General features: G+C 45.0%; 1 protein-coding gene across 1 annotated transcript in view; it reads right to left on the reverse strand.

The window, feature by feature from the left end:
- The window catches only part of LOC143982742 (protein argonaute-4), a 145,082-nt gene that overhangs the window by 12,151 nt on the left and 111,740 nt on the right, over window positions 1–21,191 (reverse strand). Inside the window, exons 13-16 of the mRNA XM_077481722.1 lie at window positions 15,664–15,823; window positions 8,146–8,461; window positions 455–589; window positions 3–104 (exon numbers count right to left, since the gene is read on the reverse strand). Coding sequence (XP_077337848.1) covers window positions 3–104; window positions 455–589; window positions 8,146–8,461; window positions 15,664–15,823 — 713 coding nt within the window. The remainder of the gene's footprint in view (window positions 1–2; window positions 105–454; window positions 590–8,145; window positions 8,462–15,663; window positions 15,824–21,191) is intronic.

Below are 21,191 nucleotides of genomic sequence, written 5' to 3' on the forward strand. Positions count from 1 at the left end.
ACCTGAATCCCAGCATGACTACAGAGATAGAAGTCAAATTCAGATGGATGTGTAATAGTGCTGTCTACTGTAGTTCCAGCAGGCACGTTGCCACTTTTTCCCACCTAAAAAATAAAATAAAAAATTAATTTAACATCAGATGACAAAATGAACTGAAGGAGTATATTTATTCTACAGCATTTTGTTTGGGCTTGATAGGCTGTGCAATTCTGCACTACCCAGTGTGGTTAAATTTGTTTTTTCACCTTCTCAGATTTCCAGTAGCAAGGTGAACTGTGACAATCTGGAGAGAGTTCCATTTACTGCCTTAATCCACAAATGTTTCCAAAGAATTCCTCCAGCTATAGCAACCATTAGTTTAGCTATAGCTATTCAAATAACTGCAAGGATATAACATTATATAATTAAATAGCCCAACAGACCTAAGACTGGAACAAATGACATCTCTACATACCCGCTCTGTTTTGTCAGAACAGAAAAGTCTAGTGTGATGTCTCTTTTGCACAACAATGTAGGTAATGCCAGGTCTGTAATCTTCTTCCAGACTGATGCAGGCTTTCCGAATAGCCATGAGTTCTGGCCAGGCAACCTATAAAAAAAGTACTTATATTAAGACATCTTTTGGCTACATGAAACTCAAAACACATTCTAGATAAACTGTTAAGACGGCACATGAAAATTTGTTCTGCGTGCTAGTTTCAAAATTAGGTATATTATATATATATATATATATATATATATATATATATATATATATATATATATATATATATATATATATATATATATATATATATATATATATATATATATATATATATATATATATATATTACAAATCAAGATTTTGAGAGAGATTGAGAACTTTTGTTGAATTTTTGTTTTTAAAAATGGGGCCAAGGATAACCATTTGTTGACCAGGCCTTTTCTGGAACTTTTTGTTTACAAGTTTAACCACTTCCCAGCCAGGCCAATTCTGACATTTCTCTCCTACATTTAAAATTCATAATTTTTTTGCTTGAAAATTACATAGAAACCCCAAACATTACATATGTTTTTGTTTTGTTTTAGCAAAGACCCTAGAGCAGGGATTGCGAACCTGGGCAACCCAGATGTTTTAGAACTACATTTACCATGATGCTCATGCACTCTGCAGTGTAGATGAGCCTCATGGGAAATGCAGTTCCAAAACATATGGAGTGCCAATGTTCACCATCACTGCATACAATGGCGGTTGTTGCAACTTCTCATCTTGCACGGTATTTGAGCAGCAATTTTTCGAAAAAAAATTTTTTTCTAAAAAATTTAAAAAAAAAAAAGTTAGCCAATTTTTTTTGCATAATGTGAAAGGTGAAATTATGCAGAGTAAACAGATAGCGAACATCTCACGCTTCAAAATTGCACATGCTCGTAGAATGGAGCCAAACTTCGGTACTTAAATCCCCATAGGCGATGCTTTACTGGTTACATGTTTTGAGTTACAGAGGAGGTCCAGGATTATTGCTCTCACTCCAATGTTCGCAGTGATACCTCACATGTGTGGTTTGAACACCGTTTTCATATGTGAGCGGGACCTACGTCATTTCCGCCCATAGCTCTTAACCACTTAAGGACCAGCCTAGTTTTGGAATTTAGGTGTTGACATGTTTAAAACCGTTTTTTTGCTAGAAAATTACTTGGAACCCCCAAACATTATAAATATTTTTTTTTCTAACACCCTAGATAAAAAAAATGCCCGTCATTGCATTACTTATTTTCACACCATATTTGCGCAGCGGTCTTACAAGTGCACTTTTTTGGAAAAAAAATTCATTTAATAAAAAAATAAAACAGTAAAGTTAATCCAATTTTTTTATATTGTGAAAGATAATGTTACGCCGAGTAAATGGATACCCAACATGTTACACTTCAAAATTGCGCCCGCTTGTGGAATTGCGACAACCTTTTACCCTCAAAAATCTCCATAGGCGATGATTAAAAAAATTTGACAGGTTGCATGCTTTGCATTACAGAGGAGGTCTAGGGCTAGAATTATTGCTTTCGCTCTAATGATCACAGCGATACCTCACATGTGTGGTTTGACCACAGTTTTTGTATGCGTTTGCTTCTGCACGCGAGCTCGTTGGGACGGTGCGCTTTAAAAAAAAATACTTTTTTATTTTACTTGATTTTATTTAGTTCTTCACTGTTTAAAAAAAAATAAAAATTGGGTCACTTTTATTCCTATTACAAAGAATGTAAACATCCCTTGTAATAGAAAAAGCATGACAGGTACTCTTAAATATGAGATCTGGGGTCAAAAAGTCCTCACATCTCCTAATTGGACTTAAATGCAAAAAAAAAAAAAAAATTGTAATTTGAAAATATGACAAACAGAAAAATGTGCCTTTAAGAAGTATGGGCAGAAGTGACGTTTTGATGTCGCTTCCGCTATGGTATACAGACGGGTGGGGGCCGTCTTCCCCGCACTCGTCTCCATACCCAGCAACGAGAAGGACCCGATCGCCTCCGAAAACTGTTCAAACCACACATGCTAGGTATCGCCACAATCGGTAGAGTGGGAGCAATAATTCTAGCCCTAGCCCTCCTCTAACTCGAAACATGCAAACTGTAGAATTTTTTTAAATGTCACCTATGGAGATTTTTAAGAGTAAAAGGTTGTTCCATGAGCGGGTGCAATTGTGAAGCATCATGTTGGGTATCAATTTACTCGGCGTCACATTATCTTTCACAAAAAAATAAATAATAAAATTGGGCTAACTTTACGGTTATCTTATTTTTTAAATAAAAAAAAATAGGATTTTTGTACTCACCGTAAAATCCTTTTCTCTGAAGTTCATTGCCAGACAAAGCAGCCCTTCTTGACCTTAGGTTTATATCGCCCCTTTAGGAGAGGACTAGGCAGAAAGTGTTAAAAACAGCAACACTTGCACAGTACCACCCAGGGGGCAGTCCTACTGGCTAAAACCCCTCACAAAGCATCCAGCAGCGCAGTTTGTCAAAAGCAGTACAAACAGGAGGGGTGGGTGCTGTGTCCGTCAATGAACTTCAGAGAAAAGGATTTTACGGTGAGCACAAAAATCCTATTTTCTCTATCGTTCATTGATGGACACAGCAGCTATTCTTGACCTTGGGGACGTCCCCAAGTAGTGTCAAAGAAACGAGGGGTGGAAACAGCAAACAATAACTCCACCCATGACAACCAGAGCTCCTCGCCTGATGTCGGAAAGCCCAAGAGGCACCAATTGCCCAAGTAGAATGTGCCGTGACAGGAAAGGGAGGCCCATCCATAAGCCTGAACTACAATCTGTCTGATCCACCAAAAGGTAGTGGCCGATGAGACCACCAGTCCCTTCCTCAGACCAGCCACCAATACAAACATAGAGTCTGACATCCTAAAAGGAGCAGTAACAGACAGATACATTCACAGAGCACGGACCACGTCCAAGGAATGCAAAGCCACCTCTTTGGGGCTTTACATTGTGACGGCCGAGGACATAAGGACGGAAGCACAATTTCCTCATTTAGATGAAAAGTCTAAACAACCTTTGGAAGAAATGAAGGCTGCGCACGCAACACCACCTTATCCTTGTGGAGGATTAAGTAGGGAGACTTGCAAGACAGGATGCCAACTCAGAAACCCTCCTGGCATACGTAATGGCCACAAGACTACTTTCTGACAGTGTCAATAAGGGAATCTCACTAATGTTTTCAAATGGCGGTTTCTGAAGCACCAAGAGCACCAGATTCAAATCCCATGGAGATAGCGGTGGCCAAAATCAGAGGGGCCACATGTCGAACCCCCTGAACAAACGTACTCACCAATGAATGAGTCGCCAAGGGACGAAGAAAAAAAAAAAAATCGGATATCTGCCCCTTAATGCAAGTTTCTGATCACCTCCTCACTGCAAAAACAGCAGGATCCTGGAAACTGAATATGTACGCGGGCGCCACCCCATCTCCTCACACATGAAGATGTAGGCCTTCCATGTACGATGATAACTCTTCCGAGAAGATTACTTCCGTGCCCTCAACATAGTGGATATTACCAAATCTGACAGACCCATGTCCCTTAGCACCTGGCTTTCAACAGCCATGCCGTTAAAGCAGGATGAAGTATTGGACCTTGCGACAGAAGATGCTCTCACGTTGGGAGTGGTACTATGTCAGCATACCACGGACACCAAGGCCAATCTGGGGCAACAGAATTACCGGAATCCCCTCGGCCTCCACTCTGCGAAGCAGATGTGGTAGAAGATGGAGTGGGGGAAAAGAATAAACCGTGGAGCCACCAACGCGCCTGCCACATCTGCCCAGGGATCTTTTGACCTGGCTACAAACCTCTGTACCTTCCGATTGAGTCAAGAAGCCAGGAGATCCACATCCGGCATGCCCCACCTTAGGCAAAGGAGTTGAAATACCTCCAGATGTAGCGACCATTCCCCTTGGTCCAGCAACTGACTTAGGTAGTCCGCTTGCCTGTTTTCTACGCCCGGAATGTACACAGCCAACAGAGCCGGCATGCGTCGCTCTGCACACCGCAGGATGCACCATACACCATTGCTGCAGCCAAGCTCCTTGTTCCTCCTTGATGGTTGACATACACCACTGCCGGGGTGTTGTTCGACTGGATCCTGACCGGACGCCCCTGCAGCCTCTGACCATGTGGAGAGGCACCGTTTGCCCAAAATTCCAGCATGTTGATCGGCCGGTGGTATTCTTCCTGGGTCCACCGACCCTGGGCTGACCGTACGCCCCAAACTCCACCCCCAACCGGTCAGGCTGGCGTCCATTGTGATCAACGTCCAATGAAGAGGAAGGAACGACTTAGCGGACTGAAGAGCCGGCGACCTAAGCCACCAGATCAGGGAGTCCCTGACTAGCTGGCTCACTCGATTTGACAATCCAAGGACAACGGAGATTTGTCCCATCTTGACAGGATCTCCTTTTGCAAGACTTGAGGGTGGAATTGAGCATATGGTACCCCCTTGAAAGTGGCTACCATGAGACCCGGGACTCATGCAAAAAAGGCAGACGACCACCTACGGAACACCAACAACTTCACCGCAGCTTGAAGAGTCTGCAGTTTGTCCGAAGGGCGAAAGACTCTCGCCTCCAAGGAGTCCAGAAGCAGGCCCAGATACTCCAGGTATTGAGTCGGCACCAACACCAACTTCTGTAGGTTCAGTACCCAAACCAAACTCGCGAAGAGTTTGCATGGCAATTGCCACATCCTCACTTAATTCTGAGGCGGAAGCTGCCCTCAGACAGAGGTCATCCAGGTAACCCACGATTGTGATCCCTCGCTGCCTTAGCAAAGCCCAAATTGGGGCTAGCACCTTGGTAAAGACTCTCGGTGCTGACACCAGGCCAAAAGGGAGATCTACAAATTGTTAGTGCTCGTCCCCAACCCCAAATCGCAGAAACCTGATGCTTGATGCATATGTGGACATGCAAGTATGCATCCTTGATGTCCAGGGGTGCCAGAAAATCCCCCTGACGGAGTGCAGCGACCACTGAGCGAACCGATTCCATCCTGAACCTTTGTACTTTCACAAAGATGTTGAGGGCCTAGAGGTCCAGGACCGGACGGACCCCTTCCTTCTTTGGGACTACAAACAGATTGGAGTAGAATCCCTGAAACCTTTCCGGCGTCGGTACAGGTACAATCACCACGCGCAGCAGCAGGTTCTGTACTGCCCCAAACAGGGCGTCCCGACAAGCAGGGAGAAGATGAAGGTTGGAGGGAAAAATATGTTTGGCGGACAAGAAAAACTCTTGTACCCTGAGCAAACCAGTTCACAGACCCCCTGATCAGAAAGTAGGGAGGTCCACCTGGTTTAACCTGGATACCGGGGGGTCAACAATCAGAGGAGGAGATGTCCATTTCTTCAGGAGACTCTCCTCAAAGGGGTAAAACACCACCATGCCCGTTGCGGTTTTCCCCACTCCTTGTAAATAAACTTCAAAATAAGTTGGGTAAAGAAACACCTTAGCCATGCGGGCTGGCTTGTGGGACCCGAAAGGGACCGATACCTCTGTAAATGCCCCCGCTGTATCCTCCATTTTTAGTATTCCGTACCGCTGTAATAAGTGCTCCTACAAGCGCCTTTTCCTGCGCTGACCCGGACATGGAGTCGTCCTCACTGTCCAAACGGTCCTGATCCACATCCTCTGATACAGCAGAACAAGGGCCGCCTGTCACAGCGGGTCCCGAGTCTGAATCAGAGCGGTCCCCGGAAAACGGTGGGCATTTTTTTTTAACCCCCTTGCGCCCGCACCCAACTTCCACCCTGGCAACAAAAGCCTCCAAGGACTGCCGACAGAGTGTTCATAGGCACCGCTGGTGCAGGGGAACCAGTTGCAACAGGGATGTCTGGGGAAGAAGCGCCAGCTTCTGATGCCATGCTGACCTACACTCACCTGTCACAACTTAGGGACCTAATGCAAGTCACACAAAAAATTCAACCATCCTAGCTGCAGAGACTGAGGCCCCCCCCCCCCCCCCGCAGGATTCACCACCCGGACCCAGGTACTGCGCTGTGCTACTGCTGTCCGCTCTCCCCTGTGTCATCCACAAGGTGTGTGTGGAAAGCGTGCTGTTCTAGAAGGAACCAAGCAGCCAGCACTAGAGGCAAAACTACCTGAGGCTACTAGAAAATGGCTGCCGACAGCCTCAGCAAAAACATCTGAGGGTGGCAAGAAAATGGCCGCCGAACTACTAGAAAATGGCTGAAAGCAAAAAACTGGCTGTGGCTACAAAAAAAATGGCTACAGAGCGTGCGGCGGCCTCCCCACAAGGACGATCGGACCCCCAACACCCATTGCAGCCCCCATGCCAGGACCCAGAGGGCCCCCCCCAGGACCCCCGGCCAGGTACATGACCGTACCCTCATGTGCCCAGTCGCACAGCGGTCCACAGCATGGAGAGGAGGGAAGGGACAGGGAGAGAAGAAAGGGAGAGTTAGAGACCCCCTAGTCAACCTCCCAGGGAATGCCCAGCTGCTCCATCCTGCTGAGACAGGTGGAACCATACCTACCCCTCCTGCAGGGACTGCTGAACGCATTCTACAGACAGACCCATCACCCGAGCAGTACGGAGTGGCTGTCGGCCACGACACACTGACACAGACAGCAGTAACCCAGTCATGTGTACCCCGGTGCATATAGCTCACCGGCCACCCCTGGACCAGACGGGCCATGTCGTGGCCGACCCAGCGTGTAGCTAGAGCCTGCTCACTCTCGATGGTCAGGCTGGGAAGACTACCGGGATCTATATTATCCAGCCTGTCACCCAGCCCGGCTGTTGATTGTAGAGCACAGAAATCAAAAATGCTGAAAAAATAAATAAATTCCCAGGACCAATGGTCCCACCGGGAGCCAGGTCCTTCTACACTAGGCAGAAAAAAACTGCCTAGTGTAATAAAAAGCTGCTGGATGCAGTGTGAGGGGTTATAGCCAGTAGGACCGCCCCCTGGGTGGTACTGTGCAAGTGTTGGCTGTTTTTAACTTTCTGCCTAGTCCTCTCCTAAAGGAGCGATATAACCCTAAGGTCTAGAAGAGCTGCTGTGCCCGTCAATGAACGATAGAGAAAAGTATTTTTTTCCCAAAAAAGCGTGCTTGTAAGACCGCTGCGCAAATGCGGTGTGACAAAGTATTGTGTATAACGACTGCCATGCTATTCTCTAGGGTGTTAGAAAAAAATATATATACTGTTTGGGAGTTCTAAGTAATTTTCCAGTAAAAAAAAAAAAAAAAAACCCTGCAGTCTTTAAGTGGTTAAAAGAAAAAAAAAATCATCTCTTTAAGCCCAAGAACCGGAAGTGATGTTGGAGGTCGCTCCAATCCTCCAAGGGCATAGAGGGTTTGGGGGGGGCATCACTCATGCTGCCTCTAAAAGTGATCATGCAGCGAATTTGCCGCTGGGACTTTTGACACTGAATCGCCTACACAGAGCAAAATACTGAGGTTATGGCAGCTAGCTGCTGCCATAACAACGGTATCTAATGTCAAAGTCATGACATAAATGTACTGTGGGCAGTCGGCGTGTGGATAAGGATTCAAAATGCGAAGATGTGTTAACCCAAAAGCATGATATAGGACTGGATGAGCTGCAAATCAGGTATATAAAAACCCTTTACTCACCTGTTTCATCTGGCCTTCAGATACACCACCCCTGTAGTAGATTATGCGGGTTGGTTTGAAACGAGTAGACTTGTAGAACTGAATGAGAAGCTCACGCACCATGTTGCTAAGATCCTGAATGACTTCTTGACTGTACAGCAGCTCCTGGGTGGTCTCCTGACGAGAAGTCTGAACACGCACTGTAGCACAGTAACGACTGGGATGGCCATCCATACTGCCCACGACAGCTGCAATAGAAGGTTTCTTGCCATCACCAGCAGGGGGATGGGTTACATCTGCCCCCAGAAATATCACTGGCTGCTGGAAAACAGAAGGCCTAAAATGAAAAGATACAACCTATGTTATAAACTATTTCAAGCCCAATTAACCATTGCTAGACAATACGCTTACAAAACGCACTATTTGACTGAGGTTTAAATAAGTTGTACTCGTTAGGTTGGTGGTGGATAGAGCATGACTTCACAATATACTTAAAGCAGAGTTCTGCCAAAGAAAAAAAAATAATAATTTAAAACTCAGCAGCTACAAATACTGCAGCTGCTGACTTAATCGGACACTGCTGACTTAATAATCAGACACTTACATGTCCCAGGTTTCAGCGATGCAGGGGAACACAGGCCCAATTGTCTCCCCCCTCCTCTCTGCGGCACCGGCATGTTCACTGCTGGCACCCGGCTGTGGCTTCACAGCCAGGCATGCACTGCACGCTGTGACTGGCCGGGCAATCATCTGGGACCTGTGATGTGTCCCAGAGGATTGCCAAGAGGGGGGGAGAGGTGAACTTCCGACGGATTTCCGCCCCCCCAAAAAAAATTACATGCCAAATGTGGCATGTCAGAGGGTCACCTTCCCTTATAGCGCAAGTTCCATTTTTGGGTGGAACTCCACTTTAAAAGTTCCTTCCAGCTGACTTTAAAAATAAGCCTGTCATTACAGAAGTTAGGAGGCTGCCACTGCCAAATCCTTAAAAGCAAGATGTTTGTATTCATCTTAATAAGAATTCAGGAGCTGGTTTTACTGCCAGCTACCGGAGGCTGGGACACTAGCAACAGGAAAGTTAAAAGCTAGCTCTTGTATTACAAAACCCAGATTGCCTTAGCTTTGGGAGAAAAAAAATACAGAGGGGGCCAGCAAAAAACAAATTATGGGTCCTGCGTGCCTCAATGTACTCTTAAGATTTTACTAGGGCTGAAACAACTAATCGATTAATCGACAACTAATAGATTAAGAAATTAATCGATTATTATTTTCATAATTGATTAATCGGCCAGTAACATAATGGGGTTAAAACTAAAATGAGCCCTTTATAGTACAAAGAGCAAATAATCGCTACTGTAAATATTACTCACTGTTCTACAGTAAAAAAAATAACCCCTTACAGTAGTGATTATCTGCTTTTTTCTACTATAAAGGGCTAATTTTAGTTTTTTTTTAACCCCATTATGTTAGTAAACGTCTTAGACCTGGTTCACATCTATGTGTTGGTGCTTTTTGCAGAAATGCTCTACAGTTCATTTACATGGTTTCCTATGGGACAGGTTCACATCTGAAAGGGTCAGGGACTTTTAAACGCAAAATGGTTCTTTATTGGTTCAATATACTTCAATAGAGAAGCTGCAGAAAAGCATTTAATGCTTTTTTGCAGCAATTTGTGTTTTTTAATCTGCCCATAAAAAGGCAAAAATGCAAATTGCAGTAAAATCACGTGAGCAAAAAAAAAAAAAAAACGCACATCAAAACACATAGCAAAAAGCACTGCAGAAACAGATCAAAAGCAAACTGCGCAGGTGTGTACCGAGCCTTATGCTGGCCACATGGATCAATTTTCAGATGAGAATATTCAGGCAAAAAATCTTTGTACATTCGCTGAAAGAATTTTGTTTGAAATTTTCACTTGTTTTTAACATGTAATTTCTGAACGAAAACCATATACACCGTCTGAAAATTCTTTTGACTAAGAAGTTTTCTATTTCCAAATTTTCCCATCACTGTGTTTCAAATTGATTTCATTTCATTTTCACCCACTTTTTTTTTTTTTTAAAGGTTATTAACCGATCAATCGAAATAATAATAGGCCAACTAATAAATTATGAAAATAATCGTTAATTGCAGCCCTAGATTTTACAGTAAATCTTAATTTCTACATCGCCCATTGGGGGATACAGGAAACTGTTGGAACATACAAAAGTGCAACTGAGAGGTGGAACCACTGACCAACCTAAACTATCAGGAACCCTAGCAAGTCCAGAAAACTTCAACCACCAAGGGGAGACCACATAGGATTAATATAGTGCTCCAGACCTAAAACAATGCCACTGCCAAGTGGAAGGGCACTACCTAAGAAATACTGAGCTGGGGCAAAGTTGTCAACCAGCAATCCACCAAAACAGGTGGAACAAGGACCGGATTGTGAGAAATTAGACCAGCAATCAGGTTTGATCAACAGAAAAAAGAATTCTGGTAACAGGTGCCTGAAGAGAAATCCATTGAAACGAAGAAAAAACCCCCCCAAAAAAAAAATAGAAAAAAAAAAGGCTAATCGGAAATGAACAATCAGACTACATGAGAAGGCCCAAACCTCAGTCCTAACTTAAAGAGGGATTCCACCAAAAAAAATAAATATTAAAAGCCAGCAGCTATAATACTACAGCTGCTGACTTTTAATAAATGGACACTCACCTGTCCCGGGTTCCAGCGATGCCAGCAGCCGAGGCCAATCAATCGCTTGGCTCTCGGCTGCTGTAGTCACCATTCTAGGTGAGGGAATCAGGAAGTGAAGCGAATCGGCTTCACTTCCTGGTTCCCTACTGCGCATGCGCGAGCCGCGCCGCGCATTAGGAAATCTCCGCGCTGTCACTGGGACCCGTGTGTGTCCCAGCAGGCAGCGCGGCAGGGCAGGAAATGGAGTAGACTTTCCATTTAGAAGTCTTTGACAGGTATCTCCACCCCCCTTCCCCCTGAAAGGTGTCAATTGTGACACCGGAGGGGGGGAGGGATCCGATCAGCGGGGGTTCCACTTCAGGGTGGAATCCCGCTTTAACTTTCAGGATTCAAGGACAGTAGGTTGGATAAGAGCAGCGGATGCCGGGTCAGACATAATGTGAGACCACATAGCATGATCTCAATAGCCCAAAAAATCTAAATCAAAGTAAGACTGATTGAAGAGGTAGAGAACGTGAATAGACACACCCACAAACGGGTAGGTAGGGAAGGGCAGGGTCTGCAACCCAGACAGGTGTACAAGACATTAAACAGGATAGATAGAGATCTCTCTCTCTATATCTATATCTATATATATCTATACATACATACACACACACACATACATACGGTGCGTTCAAAATGTAAAAAAGGGAATCTTACAATTAGAACAAAAAGCAAGATAAGAGGGAAATAAAAGGCCCTTCTGGTGAAAGCTTACAATCTAAAATGGAGGGGCTATTGTTACAAACAGGTAACTGTTTGTTGTTTGAGAAAAAAGTTCAGCTATGAAGTCCTGGAGGTGCGCATGGGACAATGAGGTGAAAAGGGTGCTGGAAAGCAGGAGATCTTGGTAGGAGCGAAAATTACATTTGGATGATATCTTGAGATAAGTTTGGTGCTGTAGCTCAGTGAAGAGTTGTGGGATGGCTTTGTAGGTTAGCATTTTGAATTGTATTTGTTGGGCGAGTAGCAGGGTATCAGAGGGATAGCAGACATGGATTGGTTGGTGAGTTGAAGGAGTCTGGCAACAGCATTCACGATAGACTGAAAGGAGGTTAGGCCAACAAATTGCAATAGTCAAAAGACTAGTGATAACAAGGGAAGACTTAAGTATCATGGGGAGGTAATTTGTTAAAAAGGGCATATTTTGGAAAGGGAACAAGATTTAAACAATGATTGAATGTGGGCCAAAAGGAGAGGTCAGAGTCCAGGAATACAACTAGCCCCTGGCACGAGGGGGAGGGACCTACAGTTGCGCTATTGATCTCAATAGAAAATATAAAGGAAAAGGGGGAGAAAACATCAGCTCACTTTTGGAGTTTTAGAGAGCATGGTGGGACTCAGGGGATGAGCTGAAAACTAGAGGCAGATTTGCATGGCATCAGCATATAGATAGTACCGGAAGCCATGGGAGCCACTTAACTGACCAAGGAAATACGTTTAAATGAGAGTAGGTGGCGTTTGAGGACACAGCCTTGGGGGACTTCTGTGGAGGGGGGGGGTGGAATTATATGCTCCTACAACTCATACATGGGAGGTGAAGCAGGAATAAGCAGAGTCTTGCAGATGAAAGATTAACTATTTTGAGCGTTTGCTGAAGTGCAAAGTCAGTAGAAAGGTCTAATAGTATGAATAAGGTGTAGTGACCATTGGTTTTATCAGTTAGTGAGTCATGAGAAAGGCAGTTTATGTAGAGTGCTGTGGGCGAAAGCCATCAGAAGAAATGCAAGGATGAACAAGCCTCTATCTGCCTATACCTCCCCATTCATTCCAAATAGTAAGGCAATGCCAGTAAATATTCACCCAGAGACCATTTGGATGTTTTTTCAAAACCCAGGCTCACGAACATAAAAGGGGAGGCTGAAAATGACTAAATTAAAAGGAAAAATATAAGAGTACGTTCATTCTGTATGTCAGGAGATTCCTTCAGGAGAAGGCAGCCAACTGAGTCCCACAGAAACGGAGGAGGATAGGAAACGCTAGAAAGCCTAAGTGCAAATCAATGCATAGTACTGCTCTCAAGGACAAATTTCTACTAGTATTAACCACTTCAATGCCAGGCACTTAAACACCTTCCTGCCCAGACCAATTTTGAGCTTTCAGCGCTGTCGCACTTTGAATGACAATTGCGCGGTCATGCTGCACTGTACCCAAATGAAATTTTTATAATTTTTTTCCCACAAATAGAGCTTTTGGTGGTATTTGATCACCTCTACGGTTTTTATTTTTTGCGCTACAAATAAATAAATACCGAAAATTTTGAAAAAAAAAATGTTTTTTTTTGTTTCAGTTTCAAAACTTTGTAAATAAGTATGTTTTCTCCTTCACTGATGGCACTGATGGGGCTACACTGATGGGCACTGATAAGGTGGCACTGATGGGCACCAATGTGGCACCAATGAAGTGGCACTGATAGGCGACACGGACGGACACTGATAGGTGGCACGGATGGGCGGCACGGATGGGCATGGATAGGCGGCACAGGTGGGCATGGATAGGCGGCACAGGTGGGCATGGATAGGCGGCACAGGTGGGCATGGATAGGCGGCACAGGTGGGCACTCATAGGCGGCACAGGTGGGCACTCATAGGCGGCACAGGTGGGCACTCATAGGCGGCACAGGTGGGCACTCATAGGCGGCACAGGTGGGCACTCATAGGCGGCACAGGTGGGCACTCATAGGCGGCACAGGTGGGCACTCATAGGCGGCATCGGTGTTATACTATAGTAATGGATGCCAATCAGTGCCAAACAATAATGCATGCCAATCAGTGATGCCCATTGTGGGCACTGATTGGCATCCATTATGGGCACTGATTGGCACCCATTGTGCTGACTGGCATCCCTGGTGGTCTAGGGAGGATTATGACCTTTATTACCTTTTCCCTGGTGGTCTGGTGGCGTCCCTGGTGGTCCAGTGTGGGCATCCTCGGGGGGGCTGTGCTGATAATCGATCAGCACAGACCCCCCCTGTCAGAGGAGCAGCCAATCGGCTCTCCTCTACTCTCGTCTTACAGACGCGAGTGAGGGAAAGCCGAGCACCGGCTCTTCCCATTTACACTGTGATCAGCCGTGATTGGACACGGCTGATCACATGGTAAAGAGTCTCCGTTGGAGACTCTTTACCGAGATCGTAGTTGCCGGGTGTCAGACTGACACCCCGCAACAACGATCGCCGCGATGCGCGCCCCCGGGGGCGCGCAGCGGCTCATAATCCTGATCACGTCATATGACGTCCGGTCAGGATTATGAAACCACTTTGCCGCCGTCAATTGCCTATAGGGCGGGCGGCAAGTGGTTAAGAGCAAGGTGCCCCAGTGTGTAAGGAACCCAGACAGACCTGTGAAAATGCACTGCTCTGTGCAGAAACCCCAGAAAAAAAGTGGCGATGGGCAGCTAAATGAGATGTCAGACACAAGGGCTTGGCCTGTGAGCTACAGGGGGTGACCAAAGCATCTGAAAGCCATGGTGGCAAGATACCCAAGGAACCCTGTTGGATGTGCAAACAGTTTTCCACTTGTGGAAGTGGAGCACACCTTCATATGGAAGGCTCACCAGGCACATAGCCAAAGTACCCTGTACATTTCTACAGACATCAGTATAAAACAAGTTAATATTCTAGCACGCCATTACAACTAATGTACAAGGCTCCAGACATTTGCTCTAACAGTGTGGAAAGAGCCACACCAGTTTAACAAAATGAATATTTTAGCAGTGTGTTCAGTTTGTGAAATACATTAAGCACACAAAGTGAGCACACCATCCACCCACTAGGTGGTCTACCCACTAAGGTGGATCACTGGCTGAACTATGGACGTTAAGACCACCAATTTTTAAACTCTTAAAAAGGAAAAATTACCAACGTTCTGTCTTAGTGAAGACATGTTCTTCAAGTACTCACAAACCCAAGCAGCTAGTGCTTATGCGATTCTCAGGCAGCCAGAGGTGACCAAGTCACTGTAAGCAGACAGTGGGAATAGACCATAAACAAGAGACACATAAGGTGTTTCAAGAGCAGATGTGACAGTGGAATGATGCCTTGCTTCTTCCAGCATAAATGATGGTAAACTGGCACCACAACTCTAGACCTTTAAAGTGGTTGTAAATCCTTACAAACCACTTTGACCTACAGGTAAGCCTAGATTAAGGCTTACCTGTTGGTCCAAGAAATATCTCCTAAACCTATACGGTTTAGGAGATATTTGCCCGAAGACAGGCACCGCTGTCTAAGGCGCAAGCGCCGTAGACAGCGGCGCGCAGGCAGACTGAGCGCGGCATTTCCAACAACGTGTCGGCTCCCGTGCACAAGCATGGGAGTGACGTAAATCGCGGCTCCGCCGAATGACAGCGGCGGAGCTGCGAGACCCCACCGAAAAGATGGATGCGCCGGACTACAGGGGACAGCGGTGACATCGCTGGCTCCTGTGTCAGGTAAGTGACACATAATGGGCTACTATGCGATGCATAGTAGTCCATTATGCTTTGCCTTTGCAGGGAATGAAAGAGGAAGTAAACCCATCAGGGTTTACTTCCTCTTTAAAGCACTTGGCAGCTAGCCAACAATGCAATAAAGTCTGGAAAGCACCACAATGAAGAGCCTAGCTCACAAAAGCTCACATTCCAGGCTAAGCACTACATACAGATCAGCAGGGTCTTTTAATACAAAATCACATGTCTGGCTGAATAATGTGACATAACTGTGCCAGTTTCAGTGGAAAGTTGTGGCTTTTGGCTAGAAAACCAGCAAAGAGTGAGTTCAGGTCTTTACCCCTAAATGCTTTATTGTTTTACAGGTGACAAATAGAGCTGTCTTACCTTTGATGCGGAACTAGCACGTTATTTATGCCTCCCAGCTTAGCATTGATCTTCAAACATAAATTGGAGAGTGTCTGAGGAGAAGTCTTCACCACATTTTTTACTTGCACACACTGGGTTGCCATTCCAAGGAGTGTGTCCCCCACTCTTTTTACTTCAGCTAGGAGAAAAAACACAGGTAAGGAGTGCACGCAAAAATTGAATCTGTATAATTGGTTCCATTTCCAACCAATGCAGCGGTTGCGGTGATGGTTATAAAAAATAAAAAGTATATTGCTCTAATAGAATCAACTCTTGGTTGAACTGTGCCACAAATCAAAAGTGCCATTTATCATACATATTCACCACCTTCTTGTCATAATCAATACCACATGTTACATAAACAGGTGCAGACATGAAAAAGGATGTGTGTGTTGTTGGACAATGTTACACAAGTGCACGTGAATAGAAGTTCTTTAACCACTTGCCGACCAGCCACCGTCATACTGCAGAAGGTTGACACGATCCTGCGAGCCGCCATAGCCATAAATCAGCTCCTTTAAGTGGGATAGCAGGTGCACGTGGCTGCTGCCCTGCGGGGATTACGATGCTCGTGGCAGATGGTCGCGATGACCGCCGGGCACGAGAGGCAGAATAGGGGCACGGGCACACATTTGTGTGTGTGAAAAACACACAAATCCCTGTTCTGTGAGGAGAGACAGATAGGGAGTTCCTAATTACAATTACAAAAAGTCTGCTGTTTTCTGGTCAAGTCTAAAAATACAGCTTTTTTAGTCAGGTACAATGACATTCCACAATTCTTCATTTAAAATATTAAAGCACATGAAACTTGATAATTTATAAAAAATAAAAAAAAACGAAGAGGAAGCTCTAGCGATCAGATGTCTTACTCCGATTCACGGATTTGGAAGCAGACGGTCCCTTGTGAGGTCCTGAGGGCAAGAAATAGGTAATCAGTCTGACCGAAGTGGTTGCTTTTAGGTCGACTATTATGGCTCCAACTATGTCTAGACAACAGAGAGCGATTTCTAGAGCATAAGGGTGGTAGGACTAGGGCTTCATTGAGGTGAAAGACTTAACCACCTTAGCAAGAAAGGAAAGTCTTGGGTGCATTGCCTTTCCTATACAACTGCCTGCATCATCCTGTTTTTAGCCCTGATGAAGAGGTAGTGCTGAGCCCCCCAAATGCGTTGGCTGTTTAAAAAAAATCTTTTAAAAAGTCTGCACAAGCTGGTGTTGCACTCCCATCTTTTCAAAACTTCAACAAACTCCTCTGGGGGTCCAACAAGAGTCAGTCTAGGACCAAAAAAACACCCATCCCGTTAAAACTCATCCTCAAGGTTCAGCCCTCCTACAAAGAACGAGGAACAACTCATTCACAAAAGCCTCACTCAGACAAGTCAGACTTGATAACGACCCAAAGTCCACTTTGGAAGAGAAGTCATCCAAGATCTAAAGGGAAATCCCTGAAATGATTAGATGACTTCTGCAGAGTAGAGAGAACCAGATCCCAAGGAAGCAAAGGGTGAAATGGGGGCTTGATGCAAAATACATCTTGAATAAAGGTTTTGACAAAGAAGAGTAAAGGTGAAGCATTTTAGGAGTTTTTTTTCCATGCTTTTTTTTTCCAGCTCAACAATATCTTTCAAAACCCATTAGTTCTCACATCATCCACATCATAATCTTTGGGACTAAAGTGCATGTGTTCACACCAGAAAAAGGAAGATTTTCAGGTACGATAGTAGATCTTTGGAAGTGGCTTTTCTTGTTTTTAACAAGGTAGGAATGACAGACTCAAATCGGACTCAAAGTATTACTAAACCCATGAGCATGCATTCACTATATCTGGTCTCCCACAGTACATAGAACATGGAAATGCAATTATTTTAGTAAATATAAACTGCTAAATACCTTTTCTCAGCAGTATATATATAGCAGTCTTATGATTTCTATCAATTCCTGGTGAAGCTTGTAGGAGGAGTTTTCATACTGCACGGTCCTGACCCACTGTCTGGACAGTGCTCACTGGCCTTGTGCAGATCACATGCAAAAAAAGAAAAAAAAAAAAACTCTAGCTATACACAAACTGAGCATGTGCACCCTGACTCCAAAGGCTCTGTCTTATCTGGACATGTTCTGGAGTCAGTGGAAAAAAAGGATCTGTGCATACAGGATCAAACTGCCTTTTTACACAATGCAGCAGATTAACCCCTTAACCAGCCAAGATTTGAACAGTTAATGGGCGGGCTGAATGTACCAAGGTGATCTATCTCTTGACCAACTTGGGTACAACCAGCCTGCTGGATTCCACCATTATAGCCGCTAGCGATCATCACAGTCTTCTCCCAGCGGGGGCAGCTTGCCCAGCCTACCCCCTGCTGGGTGAAGACAATTGTGTAGTAGGAGGGATTCCCCTGCCAACACTGTCTGTTGATCATGCAACATTTCTCTCCTGCAATCTATGGTTGCAGGAAAGAAATTTGTACTGTCTATGGCCAGCCTTAGGCTTCAACAGCCATGCTGTTAAAGCCAGAGATTGGGAAAGAGAATGAAACCGGGGACCCTGAGACAGCAGTTCTGTCCTTTTAAGAGGCCAAAAGGCATAATGTGAGAGACATACCAGATTTTTCTAGGCCACTATAGTGCAATAAGAAATACTGGATTTTTCTCTTGCTCTACCTGGTGCAGAAGACCAGATAGGATTTGCATTGTGAGAAGGCATAGATTAGCATAGCCTGAGACCACAGGATTATCAAAGGCATCTGATTAGAGTTAGGGGGTTGTTGGTCCTGCCCCTTGGTAGCTTGGTGTTGCATCTGGAGGCCAGGATGACTACATGCAGTATCTCCCATGAGGGACAGAAACACCTCCTGAGCCTGAAAGAATAGTATCTGTTATCAGGTTTCAGCGATAATGAAGGAAAGACTTCACTATGCCTAAAGCTGAGCTGGAAATAAAGCAAGTTAGGAACTCGGCTTGACTGGACCATGGGTAGGTTGAGAAAAGGAGCATGCTTGCTACAGGTTGACAGGATGTGGTGGAGAGATCTTGCATACAGTTTGACTCAGGAGACTACCAAGAGATCTAGAATTCATGGAGAACCCCCCATTGTGCACGTTTCTGACCTGTGAGCTCAGTTTTGTTCTCTAGAAGGAAAATCCTTGACATGAGATGTGTCCAGAACCAGACCCAAGTATTCCAAAGAGGGGGGGCTGGAAAGCAGATTTATAGAAAACCACCCAACTAATATCTTAGAGCATCCGAATTGTCCTGTGGACTTCTGCAGACAGCTGAAAGAGAGGAGTCCTTCAAAAAGTTATCCAGATAACCTGTGACCTTAATGTGCAGAGTTCTGAGAAAAAACAGGAAAAAAAAGGTGTTAGGATCTTTGCGAATACTCAAAGCAGAGGATAGGCTAAAAGAAAACAGTGCTACAAACTGGAAAGTATTCTCTGTAGCACCACAGGATGGATACCCCTATCGGGCTTTGGTAGCATGAACAGGCTTGAATTGAATCATTTGAGCATGTCTAGTGAACAACTATTCCCTGGGACAAGGGGTGGTTTAGGACATTCTGCAAATGTAACTGTCCTTGGGGCAGTTTTTGGTTAATTTGAGAAATTAACCAAAACATTTTGTACCCCTTTGAAACTACCAATTCAACAGACAAACAGAAGCCCCTGCACTCTTAAGATCGAGGATAGGATCCCCCTTCATTGAGAATAGGCATTTGTGGAATGTGGAAAACTTGGTGGGCTTTGTGGGCCAAGGTTGTGCCAAAAGGGCTTAACTTGGGTTTTGAAGTTGAAGCATGGAGAGATTAGGTGCTTCAGGTTTTGAAAAACAGAGGTGTGTGGGGGTTGGAATCACCATAAATTAGAACCTTTCTTCCTGTGATATTCTATGATAATGTCAAGTGCCTTCCCAAAAAAACTTCAGCTGTCCAGGCTTTGAAGATTTTGTGCAAGTTAAAGTGGTGTTCTACCCACTTTTGAGAGGTGGTCTTAAACGAAAACCACTATTCCACCCCTCGTTTTTGGATATTAAAAAACAATTGTTTTTCTCTATCGTACCTATTTATAAAGTACATAGCGCACTTCTGGTCCGCGGCACAGGACATCATATCCTCTTTGTACGGCAAGGTTTCGCCCCCAACCCCCGCTGTCTTCTGGGACCTGCGTGTGCCCCAGAAGACAGCTGGCCATTCACAAAGAGAATTGCGCATGCACAGTAGGAAACAGTCAGTTCAGCCACAAGGCTCTACTGCCGGTTTCCTTTAGTTAGAATGGCGGCATCTGCACCCAATCTGATGGACGGATACATTGCGGGCAGGTAAATGTCCTTATTAAAAAAAGTCAGCAGCTACAGTGTTTGTAGCTGCTGACTTTAAAAAAAAAAAAATGTCAGGTCACCTGAGACCAGGTGACAGATGAACTCGGTAGGAGTCGGAAGTGCACCGCTGAGATAGTGGACCCTAGGACTGACTGCTGCAGATAGTACCCAGGGAGGTTCAGGAACCAGGTGTACTGGATCACTAACAGATCCCAGTGGGAGCTAGCGCATAGATTCCCCAGGGTGCGGAGTCTAAGAGCCAGCAGGTTTTCACCAGAGCCTCTAGTGGAGAGGATGGACTGCTCTGCAGTCTGGCTCCTGGTCGCAGCCCCTAGGGTCTCGCAGCTCACAGACTACAGGAGATGTAAGCAGCAGGCTGGAACAATAAGGATAGTAAAAGGGAAAAGGCAAAGGTCAGGAACAACAGAGCACACGCCAAAGGTTCAGGGTCACAGGCAAACGGGGTTAGTCCGAGACACGCCAAAAGGTCAGGGTCATGAGCAGACAGGAATAGTCGAGAACACACCAAGGTCGGTAACAGAGACAAAACAAAGAGTAAGCAGGAAACAGGAAGCCAAACACACAATGAATACACATTGGTTGATCAGCACTGCTGGCTTGCAGTGCACAGGTTAATATAGGGTTCCCTGATGGGGCCTGGGGTGGAGCCATGCTTAAAGGAGAGGTTATAAAAACAGCCAGGTGAGAGTGGCTGGCCTCTTAGTCTGAACATATGAGCAGAGGTAAGCAGAGAAAGATTACTGCATAACCATGACACAGGCTCATGTTGGTTTTTGACTGCCCTAGTCCTGCTAGCTGCAGTTTAACCGAAATCACAGCGACAGCTTGTTGCAGAGCTGAGTCTGCAAGTGTAAAGTGCTCTTTAGTAGCATCTCAAACTTTAGATCTGCAAAATCTCTGAATGAACGTACGTCTCTGATTGGTACGGTAAAAATTCTAAGACAGACAGTAGGATCAACTACTAAGAACAGACCATTTTTCATTGGCTACAGAGTTAAGAAATGATTTGGAGAAGTGAAAATCTTTACTGGAATTATCAGTCATAAATTGACCATTCGCTTTGTTCATGAATAGGGGAACTTCTTTATAGAGGTCTGTTGTACCCAAAGGTCATGGCAAGACAGAGGAGAAGTACGGCATTGTTGAGGCTTCTATGCACAGCGTGAGTGATTATA

The sequence above is a fragment of the Lithobates pipiens genome, unplaced genomic scaffold (genome assembly GCF_037356315.1).
Source record: "Lithobates pipiens isolate NorthernLeopardFrog02 unplaced genomic scaffold, aLitPip1_a1.2 Scaffold_16, whole genome shotgun sequence".
Lineage (NCBI taxonomy): Eukaryota > Metazoa > Chordata > Amphibia > Anura > Ranidae > Lithobates > Lithobates pipiens.